This window comes from Furipterus horrens, unplaced genomic scaffold (genome assembly GCF_987537825.1).
Source record: "Furipterus horrens unplaced genomic scaffold, mFurHor1.1.pri manual_scaffold_8, whole genome shotgun sequence".
In the NCBI taxonomy this organism is placed as follows: Eukaryota; Metazoa; Chordata; class Mammalia; order Chiroptera; family Furipteridae; genus Furipterus; species Furipterus horrens.
The window spans coordinates 70292444-70310654 of NW_028327178.1; the positions used below are offsets into that span (position 1 = coordinate 70292444).

At 41.4% G+C, this 18211-nt stretch overlaps 1 protein-coding gene across 1 annotated transcript in view; it reads right to left on the minus strand.

The window, feature by feature from the left end:
- Positions 1–13848: 13848 nt before the first annotated feature.
- SLC24A3 (solute carrier family 24 member 3) overlaps positions 13849–18211 on the minus strand; it is a 610095-nt gene continuing 605732 nt past the window's right edge. Inside the window, exon 17 of the mRNA XM_090285998.1 lies at positions 13849–15759. Within this exon, the coding sequence (XP_090142124.1) occupies positions 15610–15759 (150 nt within the window). The 3' untranslated portion in view covers positions 13849–15609. The remainder of the gene's footprint in view (positions 15760–18211) is intronic.

An 18211-nucleotide genomic window follows, 5' to 3' on the forward strand; every position in this document is an offset into this window, starting at 1 on the left:
TATCTTTCACCTTTGGCATTTCAGTTATGATGCATCTTGGTGTGGTCTCCTCTGGGTCCAGCTCACCCGGGACCCTCCATGCTTCCCAGACCGGTATATCCATCTCCTTCGCAAAATTTGGGAAGTTTTCCTTATTTTTTTCAATTCTTGCTTCCTCATTCTGCACTGGTTGACTGTTTTTTTCTTCCTTATGTTCCAAATTATTGATTTGAACCCCGGTTTCCTTCCCTTTGCCATGGGTTTTGTGTGCATTTTTTTGTTTGTTTGTTTCACTTAGCATAGCCTTCACTTTTTCTCTTATGTGTTTGCCATACTCAAGCATATCTGTCAAGCCTGTGAGCATCTTTATCACCAGTGTTTTGAATTCTGCATCTGTCAGGTTGTCTATCTCCTTGTCGCTTAGTTCTCCCACTGGAACCTTGATCTGTTTCCCCTTTGGGCCATACTTCTCTGTCTCCTCATTCTGACAGGCTCCTGTATTTGTTTGCCTCTGTGTCCTAGGTAGAGCTGTTGCTCCTGTTATGTTATAAGGGGCGGAGCCTTACATACTTGTCAGCACAGGTCGACCTGATTCACCACGTTGCGGTGCTGTATGTGGGAGAGGGGTCCGAGGGGGAACAATGCCGCCCTCTCAGCACTCGCCCCTTTTTCAGCACCTCTCCCACTTCTGCACTGGACTGGCACCCCTGTAGCTGCTGCCCTGGCCACCGTTCCCAGAGTGGGTGGGTCTGCGGACGTTCTAGGACTGTGAAGGCCCTTTAAACAAGCGGACTCTGCTGAGACTGGCAGTTTCTGCCTCCACCCCAACCCCCCACTGCTCTGCACAGGTGGAAGCAATGAGGATTGATTTTCCCTGGTGCTGGGACTGTGAGCTTCGAGGTCTGGTGAGGAGCTGAGAACACTCCTCAGGTGTCCCTCCTGACTTTTTAAAATGTGTGACTGTGCTTTCTGCTGCCCTGCCGCTGCTGCTGCCACAGCTGCCGCCACCACACCGCATCCTCTCCGCCCTGGCTCCACGCCTCCTACCTGTCTGGATGAGGATTTCTTCTTTATATCTTTGTTTGCTGGAATTCCATGCAGTTTGATTTTCTGGAACTTCTGGTTGTTTCTAGTTTGAGGTAGCTGTACTTTTTCTTAGTTGTGGAGGGAGACACAACGTGTCTGTCTACATGTCCATCTTGGCCAGAAGTCTGTTTTCTCACATTTCTAAAGGGCCAGAAGTCTCAAATCAATTAGGATTGGTTCCTTCTTGGGGGCTCAAACTGGATCTGTTCAATGCCTCTCTCTTAGCTTCTTGGTGGCTACTGGCAGTCCTTGTTTGCGCAAGGCAGCATATCTCCAATTTTTGCGTCCGTGGTCATATGGCATTTTCTTTGTGTGTCTGTGTCCAAATTTTCCTCTTCTTATGATACCAGTTGTTGGATTAGAGCCCACTTGAATCCAGTATGATCTCACCTTAATTTGATTGCATCTGCCAAGACCCTATTTCCAAATAAGGTCAAATTCACAGGTAACAGGGTATAGGGCTTGAACATGTTTTTTGGGGGGGAAGGTGGAAGGCACACTCAATCCACAACAATTATCAAAATAAATTAAAAAACAATTAGAAAAGCAAAATGAAGCAAATCTTGTTGTTATCCTTTGAATGACAGCTGTGAAATTTTCCTAGATTTACCAAGAGCCACAACTTTTTCAAATACAGAAAAACTGGTTTAAAAATATGTAAATTAGTGAAAAATGGAATAACAAATGCTCTTACCTCTCTTAAACTCCTAATTAATGCATGCAAGTAGAAAAAGAGTGATAAACAAAAGTAGTCCTCTATATGGCAAAACAAATATAGACAAATCATATAAATACAAGTACGAAAGAACCAGTTCTCTTTAAAAATGATAACCAAAGTTTGTCTCTTGCTTCATCCGATTTTAAGGTGACGAATCTCACTGAAGGGAAAATAGTATTTGAGAATGAACTTTTGCCTTAATAATCCTTTAATTCTTTTTTTTTTTAAACTATAGAATTTTCCAAAGTAGAAATTAATGCTATATCACATAAGCGTTCCTATTTTAGTCTGTCTCATGCGTGTATTATACTAAAGTGAGAAGCTTCACAGAACTTCAATTCTCCCGAAAAATGAAGCATACATTTTAATTAAACCCAGCAGAACATTCCTGCTTCATCCTGACATGTCTGGAACATATGCTCAGCTCCATTGCCCCTGCTTTGTTTTTGTTTTTGTTTTTGTTTGTTTGTTTGTTTTTGCAGCTTTGAATGAAGTATGGATACTGTGAAGCAGGAAAAAAAGGCATGTTTGCAAATGAAAGGAATCCAGCTACTTTCATTAAGTTCTTTTAAATTAATATCTTATACTCTATTGGGAGGAACTTCAAAAGAAGACACTTCAGAAAGGGAAAGGCAATGCTAAAAGCACTAAAAATGAAAATTCCAGGAAACTAGAGGAATGTTAGGTCTGCTTTGCTGAGCACTTGTAAACATACATATATAGTAAATGATTTAGATCGACACTAATAGCAGTATAACATAATTGAAAATAAGACCAAGAGAGGATTTAAGGTGCAGATTAGGTTGTCATTTCAATGGCATACTTTGACATTGTTCAACAGGTCCACTCAAGGATTATTGAGTGATCTAGGAGATGTGTATCACTGTTTAACTCACTATTATTGATTAAGGACTCAGAATGTTAACCTGTGGGTCTTGTCTGAAATGGGGAAATAACTTCTATCAGGTAAAAAAGACCATTGTATATTGTGGTTTGTCTGCCTTGAAGTTCATTAACCAGTCTGATAGCTAAAACTCTAAATACCCAGGCCCTGAAAGTGCTCTTTGAATCAGCTTCACCATCTTACTGGTTCCCATGTTAGTGAGTTAATAAATCTTAAACCTATATTTATTGCTTTATTTTATTTTTGCATGAGATTCTTTCAGAAAAACATTTTGAATATACTCTTGACACATTTTTTTTTTTTTGACATTTCATCTGTATCCTTGTTTGGGCAATAGAATGTAAGAAGTTGTTTGTCAAATGCGAATAGTGTGTTTTCTTGTGCCCAGCCCTTGTTGGTCCTGAGAAGAGGCCATGAACAAATTACCAACGGCTTTGTTTTTTTAAAAAATATTTTATTGATTATGCTGTTAGAGTCCCATTTTTTCCCCTCTTTGCCTCCCTCTGCTCAGTACCCTCTTCCCTCCAGCAATACCCCCTTCCCCCCTCTTAGTTCATGTCCACGGGTTGTGCATATAAGTTCTTTGGCTTTACCCTTTCCTATACTATTCTTAACATCCCCCTGTCTATTTTGTTCCTACCAATTATGTTTCTTGATCCCTGCACCATTTCTCCCTTTCTCCCCTTTTCCCCTCTTAGCTAATAACCATCCAAATGACCTCCTTACCTATGATTCTGTTCCTATTGGGGTTGTTTGCTTAGTTTGTTTTGTTTTTATTTTTTAGACTCAGTTGTTGATAGTTGTGAGTTTGTTGTCATTTTAGTGTTCATAGTTTTGATCTTCCTCTTTTTCTTAAATAATTCCCTTTAATATTTCATATAATGACTTGGTGATGATGAACCTTGTCCAGGAAGCACTTTATTTGCCCTTCCATTCTAAATGATAGCTTTGCTGGATAGAGCAATCTTAGTTGTAGGTCCTTGCTTTTCATCACATTGAATACTTCTTGCCAGTCTCTTCTTGCCTGCAGTTTCTTTTGAGAAATCAGCTGATAGTCTTATAGGCACCCCTTTGTAGGTAACTCTGCTTTTCTCTTGCTGCTTTTAAGATTCTCTTTTTATCTTTTACCTTCAGCATTTTGATTTCGATGTGTCCTGGTGTGTTCTTCTTTGGGTCCAACTTGTTTGGGACTCTCTGTGTTTCCTGGACTTGTATGTTTATTTCCTTCACCAAATTAGGAAAGATTTTTTTCATTTTTTTTTCAAATAAGCTTTCAATTTCTTGCTTTTCCTCTTCTCCTTCAGGCACCCCTATGATTCAGATGTTGGCACGTTTAAAGTTGTCCCAGCTGTTCCTAAGCCTCTATTTGTTTTTTTGTTTGTTTGTTTGTTTTTGTTTGTTTGTTTGTTTTATTCTTATTTCTTCTTTCTGTTCTGGTTGAATGTTTAACTTTTCCTTTTGTTCCAAATTGTTGACTTGAATCCTGGCTTTCTTCCCTTCACTCTTGGTTCCCTTGTATATTTTTCTGTATTTCACTTTGTGTAAACTTCATTTCTTGTTTTATTTTTATGCAATACTCTCTGAGCTCTCTGAGCATCCTTATCACCAGTGTTTTGAACTCTTCATCTGATAGGTTGGCTATCTCCATTTTGTTTAGTTCTTTTTCTGGACTTCTGTTCTTTCGTTTGGGCCCTGTTAATTTGCCTCCTCAATTTGGCAGACTCCCTGTGTTTGTTTCTGTGTATTGGGTCGAGTTCCTTTTACTTCATGTTTGGTAGTGTGGCCTAATGTAGTAGGTGTCCTTTAGGATCTAGTGGCATAGCCTCCCCTAGCATCCAAGCTGGTTATTTGAGGTGCACCTTTTGTGTGGGCTGAATACATTTTTCTCTTATAATTGAGCCTTGGTTGCTGTTAGAAAGGGCTTACCCTGGCTGGTCAGACCACCAACCTCTACCATCTGTGGAGGATCAGCTGTGTAGGGGCAGGGTGGTGGTGCTCCATCGTGGTATGTAGCTGTTCACTGGGTGCATTGTCCTTGGGGTTTCCCAGGTGGTGCAGGCCAAGGTCAGCACCCCCATATGTTTTGCCAGGGGGACCCTGCCTGAGCATAAACAATATGAGATGGCTGCTACTTGTGCTGGGCATGGAGATTCTGAGGTAAAGTCAAGGTATTGATTCTAAACTGGCCACTGCTAGTGCTGGGCCTGGGACTCACTGAGGCCAGCTATTGCTTGTTTGATAGGATTTAGGAAGTTGTGAAGCAGGAGCCACGACCATCCATTCATATGGAAAAGCAGCTTGGGTGGGCCCATAAGTTGGGTGGGGCAGAGTCTCTAGGGATCTCCAAAGGGAGGGGGTCAAATAGTGTTAGCCACGTTGATGGAGTCTTAGCTATGGCAGCAGCCTGACAGCTCTATGGAGGGAGGGTTCAGAAAAGGGATAATTGCCTGTGCTCACCTTGAGGCCAGGCATTTCAGTTTCTCCCTGTATATCACTGGTGCCTTTCAAACTGCTACCCTACTGCTGGAGCTCAGAGGGAGTGAGTCTGAGTAGGTGAGTTTGTGTGCGGGTTTTTTAAGAGGAACTACGTGGGGCTCCAGAAGTCTTCTCCACCAACTCAATTCCCACTGGTTTTTATAGCCAGAAGTTGTGAGGACTTATCTTCCTGGCACCGGAACCCTGGGGTGGAGACCTGTTATGGGGTTGGGACCCCTTGCTCCCAAAATATCCCTTCAAAATTTTTATCCACTACTCATGGGTGAGAGACCAGCCAGTTCTGGGTCAGTGCTCCTCCCACTCATCTCAATAGATGTGGTTTCTTTAATTCTGACGTTGTCAAACTTCCATTCAATTTGATTTGTGACAGTTATGACTGATGGTTGGTCTATATTTTAGTTGTTATTTTGATGTGGTGGTGTGAAGTGGTGAGCCATGTCTGCCTATGCTGCCATCTTCTGCTTTGTTCTAATATGTGGGTAGAATTATGTAAAATGCTAGATACCACATTTGTTTTCATCTTGTGCTTATTTGCAAATGAAATTCTGTAATGATGCTTTAAAAACAGCTTTTGCATCGACAGAAGAAGAGCAGTAGTTGAATGTTAATATCAAATAATTGAATCTGATTTCTAAGGTACTCAGAATGGCCTGAACATCTGTGAAAGAGGTATTTATAATCAGTTCTCAAAACAGACCAATATAATGTTTTGTTTTGTATTTGGATTAGGGGGTGTTAAAAGGGGAAGGAAATAGGGACAGCAGCCCCTAGGAAAGGAGAAGTCAACCCTATGGAAAGTTCAGAGGCTGTTGGTGCTAAGTGTCCAGAATCTGGTGTGCAGAGAACTGTGATTAAATGACCTACATTTAGATTTTCATTCTTGCCCACACCAAGATGACTATACTGAGACAATCACACAACACCAACAACACAACAAATGACTGTTGGTACTCCCTGGGTGAAGAAATTATCCTGTGAACTGAGTCATTTGCTGATCAAATTCCTGGCTGTGCCTTCTTCTGACTTCTAACCTTATTGCCATCCAGCTGGGTCCCAATTATCACTTCAAAAATTACAGCTTAAATGTCTTCCCAGTGGCACTGTCCCTACACTTATTACAAGAATTGCTGTTACATAAACCCCTCTCCTCCTTTTTCTGTTTTTTGCCCCCTTTTGCTTAATGCAATGATTTTCTTGGTTGAACTACTTTTTTTTTTTTTTTAAATAGCTTCAAAGGAGACAGTTCTCTTGCAAGTGAGGCAAAAGAAAACCATAGAATCAGTTCCCAGTTCAGTATGGAAATAAGACAGACCTGCTTAATTTATCAGAAAAACAGGAATTTCCAATATTAGTAAAGATATCTGGTAGCATATCTGATGTAGGATGAATTTGAAAATTAGGTGAGACACACCCTGAGTTAAATCTCGGCCTTTTATTTGAATTTTCTGTAGTTACTCCTTTACCCACACCCAAATGAGGGCTTATTGGAACTAAAATATGATTCTTTTGTCCTCCAAATTCACTAACCCATCCTTAATTTCAAATGTGATCCTCCCCATAATCTGTGCCTGCTCCATATGGCAATTCCTCAAATATACACTGATACCAGTGACAATACAGAGTGACTTCCTGGAAAAGAGTTTCTGGAGAGCAGAGCAGATATCTACTTACGGAACTTCTCAAACTTGAACGTTTGTGCATATCACCTAGGGCCTGAGAGCCTTAATTTCTAACCAGCCCCCTGGTCATGCTGCTGCTGCTGGTCCAGGGAGCATTTGTGAGCATAGTTGCTCTAAGGCATACCCTCACTTTCAGCACAGTGGCCTCATGACCTAGGCCAAAGCAAAGGGGCATCCTCTCTACACTACGGAAGAAATGCTATGATCTTTGTCAGCCAGGTTGGCCCTTTAATATCCTTCACCTGCTCTGCCCAGTACTGTAGCCACGAATCACACATGGCTCTTTAAATGTAAATTTAAATTAATTAAAGCTCAACAAGACTAAGAAAACTTTTTTTCTTTTTTGATTCCAGAGGAGGGAGATAGAGAAAAACATCAATATGAGAGAAATGATTGGTTGCTTCTTGTATGTGCCCCAACTGGGGTGTGTGTAGTGAACCCACAATCTAGATATATGTCCTGACCTGGAAATGAACTCATAACCTTTTAGTTTATGGGACCAACTGAGCTATACCAGACAGGGCACAAGACTTACAATTTTATTCCTAGGTACCTGCACCCTCCTTTCAAGTGCTCAACAGCCATGTATTCCTAATGGCTGCTCTATGGGACAGCACAGATGTAGGACATTATCAATGTTGCAGAAAGTTCTGCCTGGCAATACTGTCCTATAGGAATTCCAAAGTCTCTCTTTCTAGTCAAAGCTGCCTAAAGTTCAATAGCAAAGAACTGCAGGACACACAGCATTCTTTTTTGGATCTGCACAATGAAATATTGTAAATGATCTGAATATACTTTTGTGAGCCATGGTTACGAGCCATGGTTATGAACCGTGGTAGAGACATCTGGGCAGCCTGAAACAGATAACCAGATAATACAAATCAGAATTATTGTGGGTGGGGCAGCATTTGAGATGGGACCTCATTACTTTCCAGAGCTCTGAGTCACAGCCTATAACTCTCAGAAGAAACCATGAAACATGACATCAATTTCCCCAATGGGGTGCAGGGGAAAGCTTGCTGTTGATCCTAAGAGGCTTTCTTGATGCAGACTTCATATGTATAAATTATGAAACTTTCTGTGTAGCCAGTCAACCCCCGTTAAAGGCATAATTCCTATCTGAAACAAATACTAAACTGGAGTTAAAATTTGGAATTGTAGTAAATTCCTTTTGAGAGCAATACAATTCTGTTACTATGTTCATCCAAGGTACATTCAGAATCAATGCCTCCAATTAATTGACTTGTCTCATTTATAACAGATTTGCCTCATTTATAACAGAGAGTGAATTTCTTGGAATGGATCTCATATCTCCAAACCTCTTGTTTTTCTTCCTAAGTCAGGTCCTTAGTTAACATTTAGGCAACAGATTAAATTCTACCTAGAAGTATAAAGAGGCTGCCTCCGTCACTGAGCGGTCTTGGAAATAGGAATGGAAACAGGAAGAAATACCTTGCATCCAATTGTAACATGATACAGTGGGCCTCACATTAGCATTGCTACTTGAGAGCATGCTCCTTGGTTGGAGATACCACTTCCAGGAAGAGATTTAAGGAGAGATGTATAACATTTCATTGCCTTTGAACTGACCACCCCTACACTGGCACAGGCCAAGCATAAAATATTTTATTTCTGGAAAAGAAGAATTTCCCTTCCTCCTTATCTTCCTGCCTCTTGATGGATTATGCATATGAATGTCTAGTTCCACTTCTGACTCTATGCAAAACTTTTAGTGGATATAAAAATGTGGCTTTTACCATGCCATTTTACCACGAATAAATGTGTAAGTGCATTTTGCAGAATATTGTGTCCCCTGAGGTTCTTGTGGATAAGCCAAGAGCCCAAGCCACAGTTAGGATCCAGCCATAGGTATAAATTATGCCCGTGCCTGACTCTCACGTGGGGTTAGCAATCATTTTCCACATGGAATCTGACCAGGGCCATCACCTATCTATGGAGTTTTCTGAGTATGGCCAGGGGTGTTCTGCTCTTGTTTCTTTGGCAAGACCATGGTGCAGGCATGTGTGATTGTCTAGAGCACTTGGGCTGTGAAGCCCAACTCAGGTGAAAGCCTTTTATTTCGTTTCTGAGACGTGATATCTTCGGCAGATGGATTTGTATGAAAATAACATTGTTAGATTAGAAAATTAGCTATACATTGTTGTCATGTGAAAATAATTCATGTGCATAAAATTTCTGTATTCACCATTACTTTCTCTTACTGTAGTTTAGAACTATATCTTTTTCACCTTGAATGGAATTAGTGATTGTCTGCTCCCATCTTTACTGAGCTAATAATAATCCACCCAGAATCTTGGCTGTCCTGAGTTTTCATCTTAAACCATTTACTTTGATTTGATTTGGTTTTAATTTAAAAGTTATTTCTGACTGGGAGAAGACGTGCAGGAAGAGAGAGAATGCTGATTATGAAGAGTTGACGATATATCTTTTCCTTCTTTCAACAGTCATTGATCTCAGTAGAAAGAAAAAAGAATTTTGAAAAAGTGAAAGAAACAGTATATCTTTGTGTGTGTGTGCTTTATATAAGCTGTAAACAAGGATATTGGTGGAGGTTGATGTAGGAAAAATGTGGCTTTATGGACAAAGAATATTATTTACACCAGTGGTCAGAATGCATCTCAGCATTGCTGGCAACTGGAAGTTGGTGAGAAATTCAAATTCTTAGCTCTATCCTTAGACCTACTGAACCAGAAACTCAAGGATGGGGTCCAGAAATCTGTATGTAAAAGATGAGTAAATGTGTAAATGCATTTTTTATATATGATACTGAACATAATATTTAACTTTTAAGCAATTGGAGGAAACAATTCCACCTGACATAGCAATTAATTTTTAGATATTCTAGAACTAGTATTTTGGCAACCAGAAACCAGTAGACAGAATAAATTCTAAACATAAAGAACTGGGCACTTGGTTCAATCTTGTTAGTGGTTAGCATAATGGTAACTGAGTAGAGCACCAGCTTAGTATCTAGCATTTTAGGAGCACATCTTCCTCAATCATGTGAGAGAGATAAAACATCTGACATGTATCATAAAGAAAGATACAACACTAAGCAATTATATTTTTTTCAGGAAGAATTTAAAAATGTTAATTTTATGTTGAAAACACATGTGTGCATCTCATTTTAGCTATGACATGTAGTCATGGCTCATAAGTTCCCAAAAGCCACTGCAAGGATTGTGAGATTCTTTGTTACATTTCATTCCAGGTTTTGTATGCAGTTTTCTGGAATCAGTCGCTGGATTGTTTCAACAAACCAGAAGATACGACATCACCAAATTCAGCTTTGAATAAACAATGAGTTATGTAAAGAAAAAATGTGATTCATGTAAATATGGATGTGTTTATGTAAATAATTTGATTTATGCTTTAAATGTCATATATGTCAAAACTATAGTCTTAAATATTCCTCCCTTTCCTATCTGTTGCAAAAATGAAGACCAAAGACAAAATAAATATTAACTATGCCTATTCACTATATTTACAATCTCTACAACTTGGTGTTTGCTAAAATGAGGTTCACTGAAAACTTCTGAAGTTAATGGGACTACTGGGTATACTTTATTAAGGAAATAAGTGTCCTAGTGCAACAGTAAGCCATCTGAAAGATTTTGGTGGAATTTTATTATTGTGCCCTGTGTTTTGAAACTAAGCATAAAGTTCAATGTGAAATCAGTTCTGGGGAATGGCAAATTTATTTTATGCACATTGCTAATCTCTGCTCGTCCATGGCCTCAGTTCCTGACTTTTTCAGCATCTCTGCAGATGCCTCCATCTTTGGATGATGATGCAATACACACATGGTTTTTTTAAAAAATCCTCTCTGAGGACATTATTTTCGTTGCTTTTAGAGAGAGGGGAAGGGAGAGAGAGAAACATAGGTGTGAGAGAGTAGCATCGATTGGTTGCCTCCTGTATGCATCTGGACCTGAGGGGTTGCATGCACCTGTGCCTTGATCAGGGATCAAACCTGCAACATAGGTATGTGCCCTGACCCAAAATCAGACCCACAGCCCTTTGGTTATGAGAGGACATTCCAACCAACTGAGCCACATAGGTCAGGGTGACATATGGATTATTATTAATCAAATAAAATTGATTAATAGTAATGGGGTGGCCCATTCCTGCGGATGTATCATAATACACAGCTGGAGATTTGGAAAAATTTCAAAGATCCATTGTACTGTTTTCATACAGAGTTTTGGTGTCAGATAGATGGTGTGTGTGTGTGTGTGTGTGTGTATTGAGCAATTGTAGAAAATATCAAAATAAATGGTACTCTTAAATTTGTATGAGACTACTCATAATCCAACATGGAAATATCCTATCTACTTCAAAATAGTTGATGAAAATGCATCAAAATACTTAGATAATTATCTACTAATGGAATAATTATGCTTCTTTGAAAGGGTAAAAATAAATCTTGCAAAGAGCAACATCACCATCACCAGTTTCCCACTTCTATTTTTTCCTAACAGTGAATATTTTCATGAACAATTAGGTAAAGTTCTAAGGTTACACTTGGTTACATTTATTGGAAGTTGGATGTTATTCCCATTTTACATGCCACAATTGAAAACTGCCTGGACTTTACAATATTATTACCGATGGACAACCACTCCTCATGGTTTAAGGAACTGTAGCCCTGGCCTGAGCATGATGAGCCACCAGCATTCTGGCCGTGCTTGTCTATAAGCCTCAACATAAGGCTGTGTGTGGAACATGACTGACAACCACTGCATATTGGATCAAAGCATGCTCGTTATGCTCATATTTTATAACTTGCTTTGCTTTCTTTATCATTAATGTAACATAAATAGTCTCTAGCAAGGAGTGTATGAAACCTTGCACTTAGTGCCAATGTGACACCAAGATGTTTTATGGACCCTGACACAGACTTGTCACTGTGGCCCTTGTACTGGTATGTGTAATCTGTTACTGTCAAACGCCTAATGGCTATTGACGATTTATGAATTTTAGCCTTGTATCTCTCGTATGTATCCTCCTCAATAAAAGGCATAAGGAATGAAGGTTTAGAGGCTGGTCTCCACTAGAGAGGCAGTCACCTTCCTTCCCCCAGACATAACAAAGTGTCCTGGGTAAAAGTTTGTTCTGCCGTGGTCACGAAACCTCTGCTGGACAGAGCAACTTCCAACTGAGCCTACAGTGTGTGTGGCACCTCCACCATAATTACCAACCCCCTTGTTTTCTTTTTAACACTTAGGCTTTTCTTTGAAGCCTGTGTGCTTAAAATTAGTGTAAATGTTCATGTGCTGTTTTTGATAGAGAGATTCTCAAATCCCTAGCATGTAAATTTATGGTTGCAAACAAAAAATTCTTAAGCAACAGACCTAAAAAAACCAAAATGAACTGCTTCCAGGTCTTTTTGTAGATAAACATACAAAACATGTACCTATCAAAGTGTGTTCTCCCTAAAAAGGTAGGTCAGCACTTTCCTTTGGGAAGGAGAAAAGCCATCCGGAAATGTCCCATTGTGGTCTCTCTGTGTACCTGAGACTACCTGAAAGGCATGTGTGTGGACAGTGGCCCTCAGCAGGCCTGGACCAAGTTGACAACACAATTCCCAGAAAAAGAAAACGTTACGGAGGTACCTTCTTCTGGGATCAACTAGGATGTGTTCAGGAGGAGGTACAAGCTCTAGTATGTGCCATCCCTTGTCTGGGGCCACAGAGATGTCCCCTTGTGCATGAGATCACAGCCTGGGTAGTTTACTGAAACCAGCACATCCCAGGAAATTGCTGAGAGGGTTTTTCTGGTGATATTGCCAGGTTTGGCAATCCCCTCCCCCCAAAGGAATCTCAGCACAGTGGAAACAGTGCAGACAGCGGCATCAGCAGTTCTGCATCTCTGAGGGGCCAGCTCCTTTAGAGAACCACGTTCTCAATCAACAATTCAAGACACAATCCATACATGGCTGAGATCTGAGCAGAAATTGGCCAAATGTTCATTTCAGAAAGGAAACTTTCGCAGACCCTAGGCTGGCAGTCATTGTGCATGAAACATGGAAACTCTACCTTGTTTCAGAATTTTGTCTCTGAGACAAAAGATCTGGTTTCTAAAGATTTCACAGCAAATGTGTTTTTTAAAAAAATCAAACTTTTGATCAAATGTCTTTGATTAGAATAAAACTAAGAAAGTAAAACTAAGACTAGTATAACAAAATATTTCATGTGAAAAGATCTTATGCTTTTTAAGCACCAATCAGCATAATGAAAATTCCCTGTCCAGTGTCCAGAATATACTTTTAAAAATACACAAATAAGGTAGTAAAGCATTTTTAGATGTAAATGCTCAAAACAAACTTAAGTGTCTAGTATTTTTTCATCAGCTGGGAATACATTTTTAAATACATTTAAATAAAAGTTGGTGCTATTTTTCTTCCTATAAATCAATTAATGTTGAGTTTCAGGTGGAAACCTGACTTGTTCATTCATCTTGGTTTACTTTTAGATATGGGTAATTATTTCTTGAGAGTCATGCAAGACAAGAACATGATTTTCATGACTCTTGCAAGTAACACTTGTGACTATGTGTTACTCTCTTTTAAGAAACTGTTTTTGGGGAAGTCTTAATTTTCACAATTGAAAACTAGTAAAATCAGACAGGATGGTGACCCTGTGCACTGCTAAAGGTCATCAATACTGGCATGCTCTTCCTCTCATGTCCAGCTGAGAAAATCCTAACAAATGTCACATGTATTTTACAGGACAACAGGTTGAAAGACCATTTAAGATTTAGAGGGGACCCATGACTTGCCACTTCATATTTGTAATCTACCAGACATTTACTGGCGTTCCAGGTGAGTCCACCCAGAAACAGAAGGGCAAATAAAATACCTGGCCTCTTGGTGACTGCAATCTTTTTCCCTCACATGCATACTCCTCAGCGTCAAACAGACAGCACTCCAGAATCCAAGGAGAAAGCCATGTGCACTGATCAAGGAAGAATACAGAACAGAGAAGTTTATTTTACAGTATCTGTCCAAGAAAACGATTGCCATAAACCAGTGCAAAATGTGCAACAGAATCAATAAATTTGTCTTAGCTCTGAGAGCCCAAATTGGTGATTTCCTCTCCCAGTCCTCTATCAGGCAGGTGCCCCATTGGCTAATTCTCACCTTGTTTCACACTCTTGACAGAGACATTCAACCAATTTGTAACAGGTTATTTTTATAATTCATACCAGAATGTATACAAGGGAAAGGGAAAACCATACTGAATGAATTATAAGTGATCAGTGCTTAAAGTAAATAAAGGGGGAGCATGGGCAAAAATCCACAATTTCAATAAATACAAGTGTAACAAGCATGGGTGGGTCTCAACTGGTGGAATTAGTCTGCATAATAATTCAGCATCATACAAAATCTAGCAGGGCTGTTGAGCAGTGATTGGCTACAACATTCACGATAACTTATGCCCTTGAGCGAGTCTGAATTTAACACATTCTGTGGTTTCAAAGATGTCAGTTCCTTTTTCTCCTTCCCTTGCCATCCTTCCAGGAGGGGATGGTGGAGCCGGGGCAGTTTGGCCGTGGCATCCTGAAGGAAGGATGCTGGCCTAAGAGCCAGCTGTCAGGGTCCAGTGTACTCAGTACTGAGTGGCAAATTGGGGTTTTATTGACAATGTCTGTGCAAAGTGCGCTTCTCTCCATTTTCCAAGAAACCAGTGTCTGTAACTCCTGCACAGAAAGCAGTGGTGGCCTCTGAGTCACTCCCTGTCGCCTCAAATGTTAAGCAATGAGAGCACATCCAGGTACTCACAGGTTGGGAAGCTTCTGCTGCTGCTGACTGCCTGGCATGTCACTGATGGATGTTTAGCCAGGGCCTCTCTACAAAGGCCTCAGGCAGGCTAGAACTATTGCTTGAGAGACTAGAAAGAACCTAGTGAGAAAGTGAAGGTCATAATGGACATATGGGAATCTATCTTTTCTCAGAAAACCTTGCACCTCTAGGTAACACTGACAGGACTGTGGGGGCATCCTTACATATGAAATATCATTATCTGTTCCCAGTGGCCTTGGTCAGCTGTTCCTCTAGGAAGCACTACATCCACGCAGGTTGGATTTGATCCCAAGACACAGTGGGGACAGCCTGTGGGTCACCCACTAACCCAGAGCCCAGTGCAAGAAGATGCAAAAGAAACTCTCCATCTCTGGAAGAAAAGGAATGAAAGGAAGAGCCCTCTAACCCCCATAAAGCAAAACAACCCTCCAAACTCAGTGACCTAGGAATCACCTCAAAACATAACAAAATCCCAAACACTCCCTAGAATCAATGTACCCTCTCCTCACTCTCTCTCTGACAGTCTCAGATCATAAATTAGGTCTTAGTCTTTCATCCAATAACTTAAAAAAGGAGGGATTGTAATAAGTTTTGCCTGGCTTGGGTCAGTTAGCAGCTGGTTTTCTAGAATCTCAGTCACTGTTCAAAATGGAGCTTGAAAATTCAGGCGGATGTTGAAAGTCTTCACACAGAGGTGGCAGGAAAGGGTGGACAAGAGGGGCTGAATGGTAGGGAGGACCCAAGGAGGCTGAGGAGGGAAGGGTGAGGGAGAGCCTGGGCCACCGAGGCAGGAGTGGAGGCCTGTGAACAGTGTGGGAGAGATGGAAGCCCCAGGCCTGGGGGCCCCTGTGACACGGGGTGTGTCCGGGTCTTGTATTGCACTGAAAAGAAGGAACTGAGCCTTGGTGGGTGGCCTGGTAGATCAGTGTTCCCCACACATGGGCAAATTCACGAAAGTGAACACGTTGAACTCCGTCATGATGGAGAAGCACAGGAACACACCATACAGGAAAAGGCACCCACACCCAAGCTTCTTGTCCAGCTGCCATTTGTTCAGGTGAACGCCAAACACCTGCAACACACAGAGGGGTCAGAGGGCAGCAGCCAGAGGGCTGGGCAGGGCACTGGTTCTCTCTGGGCCCACGAAGTCCATCTCTCACATTGCGGAACTTTAAGAACATCAAAATCACAAAGTGGGGAGGTCAGAACCTGGTGGTTGTGGGAAAGTCACTTAAAAAAGTCATAAGAATGGGAGTAACAAACATAGTCATAGCAGCCCCCACTCTCTCCTGGATTCCAACCCTGCACCACTCTGTTCTGGCACCACCTGGGTGGACACTTAACCCTCTTGTCCCAAGTAGACCCTGGCTATCTCTGAGGACTCCAGTCCACAGATTGTAGCTGCATTTGTTCAAGTCCCTGTGCCTGGAGGCTGGGAAGTTGTTCCCTTTGCTCCTCATTGCTGCTTCTATATCCTTTTCCTTCTTTACCCCTGAAACACTGCGCTTGGAATCTAAAGTCTCCTGATGGTAACACTCTACTCTCCTAGTTGCAGTCAACCCTGGGCACTCCTGGCATTCCTCAGAGCCCTAAGTTCCTGCTCACTGCCACTCCTGTCATTGGCACTCCTGTTATCCTAAGTGATTTAACTATCCACCAAGAGGATCTTCCCAATACCAGTTCTCTGAGTCCTTGTCCTCCACCCTATCTCAGCCCCTCACTCCCATGCCACACCCTTATCCTGTGCTATCACTGCTAGCCACATGCAGCCACCCAGATTCAAATATAAATCCAATCAAATTAGAAACTCAGTTCCTCAGTTGCACTAGCCACATTTCAAGTACTTAATATCCACAGGAGGCCAGTGTCTACTGTCCAGAGCAGACAAAGGACACTGCCAGCATTGTGGAAAGTTTTACTGGACAGCCCTGCAGCCTAGAGTTTGTCAAACATCCCACTTTCTGCCAGCAATCTTTTGTCTTTCCTGATTGCTCCATTCTGGTACCCCAACTCCCACAACTCTGCAGACCGCCTCACCCAGAATTCATTGGAACCATCACTGTTTCACTACACTTCACCCATATTGTATCCCATTCCCTCCTTACCCCTCTAAGTTCCTCTAGCAATTGCTATAGTCACTCCTGGCATCCACCTTTATTCCATGGCCTCTCTCTAGATTTGTTGTTCCTGCTGACTAAGCCCTTTGGTTTAAGCCAAGCTTCCATCTACAAAAGGCTACTTCCTCGCACCTGACCCAGGCTAAAGGAAAATGCAGGCTAGGCTGATGGGTCTCACTTTAAATTTAAGACCACAAACCTTAAGTGGGCCATAATGCCTTATAGCAGTTACCTACATTTCCTAGTCCACCATCTCTCCTTTTCCTAGATGGCTATCTCACACCGTTCCTCTCTCCTCAACACCCCAACACTCCTTTCTCTACTCTCACTCTTAGCTCATGACCTTGTCTCATTTCACAGAGCTCCCACTGCCACATCTGTCTGTCCACCTTTTATCCTGTTAATGAGGACCCTCCATCTATAGTCCTGTCCACAGCCCACTCCTCCGTATGAGCATGACATCCTCCTCCTCAAACTGCTTAAGTAAATGATTCCAGGCATTGGCTCTCTTTTATCTTCATCCTCCCACCCCAACCCTTGGACAATTCCAAATAGCATACAAGAATGCTGCTAGCTCTCTCATCTATACTTTTTCTGGATTTCCATTTCTCTCCTTTCTTTATAGCAAGATAATTTTAAAGAGTTGTAAATAGCAGCTGCTTCCAATTTTTCTCCTTTCATTTTCCATTAACTTATTCTACTCAACCTCTGCCCCATCTCTCTGCAAACCACCTTGTCAAGAGCACCAATAAGTCTATATTTCTAACCCTAATAGCTAATGCTCAGGACTCTTCTCCTGCTACAGAGCAGATCACTCCACCTTGAGGCACTGTCTCCACATGGCTTCTGGTTGCCACACTCTTCTGGTTTTTCTCTTATCTCTCTGAATGCTCTTTCTTGTTTCTTTTGGGGTTTTATCCTCATCATCTGGACTCAGATCTTGGAGCTCTTCTCTCTTCTGTCTATGCTTATTCCCTTGGTGAGCTAATCCAATCGCATGGCCTAAAACAAAACCTACATTCTGGTGTCTATAGCTTGGACATTTCTCCTCAACTCAGACTCATCTTTCCAATGGCTTTCTTGACCTCCTCCCTTGGATGTCAAATAGGCATTGCAAGCTCATGTTTGAGATTTCTCTTATTCTCCAAACCTATTTCCCTTTAGTCTTTCAACATTCTCATTCAGATAGCTAGGTCTCCTGTAAATTGTACAACTATGCACAGCGCAAGGAGAAGCATTGTGCTACAAGCGGTGCTCTGTCAGACAGTTTGCTCCTCCATCATTTGGTGGCAACTTCTCTATTCTCATCAGTACTATGGAGCTTATATTCATGACTGTCCCTGGCTGGTTTGGCTCAGTGGATTGAGCGTCGGCCTGCGAGCTAAGTGTCGCTGGTTCGATCTTCCA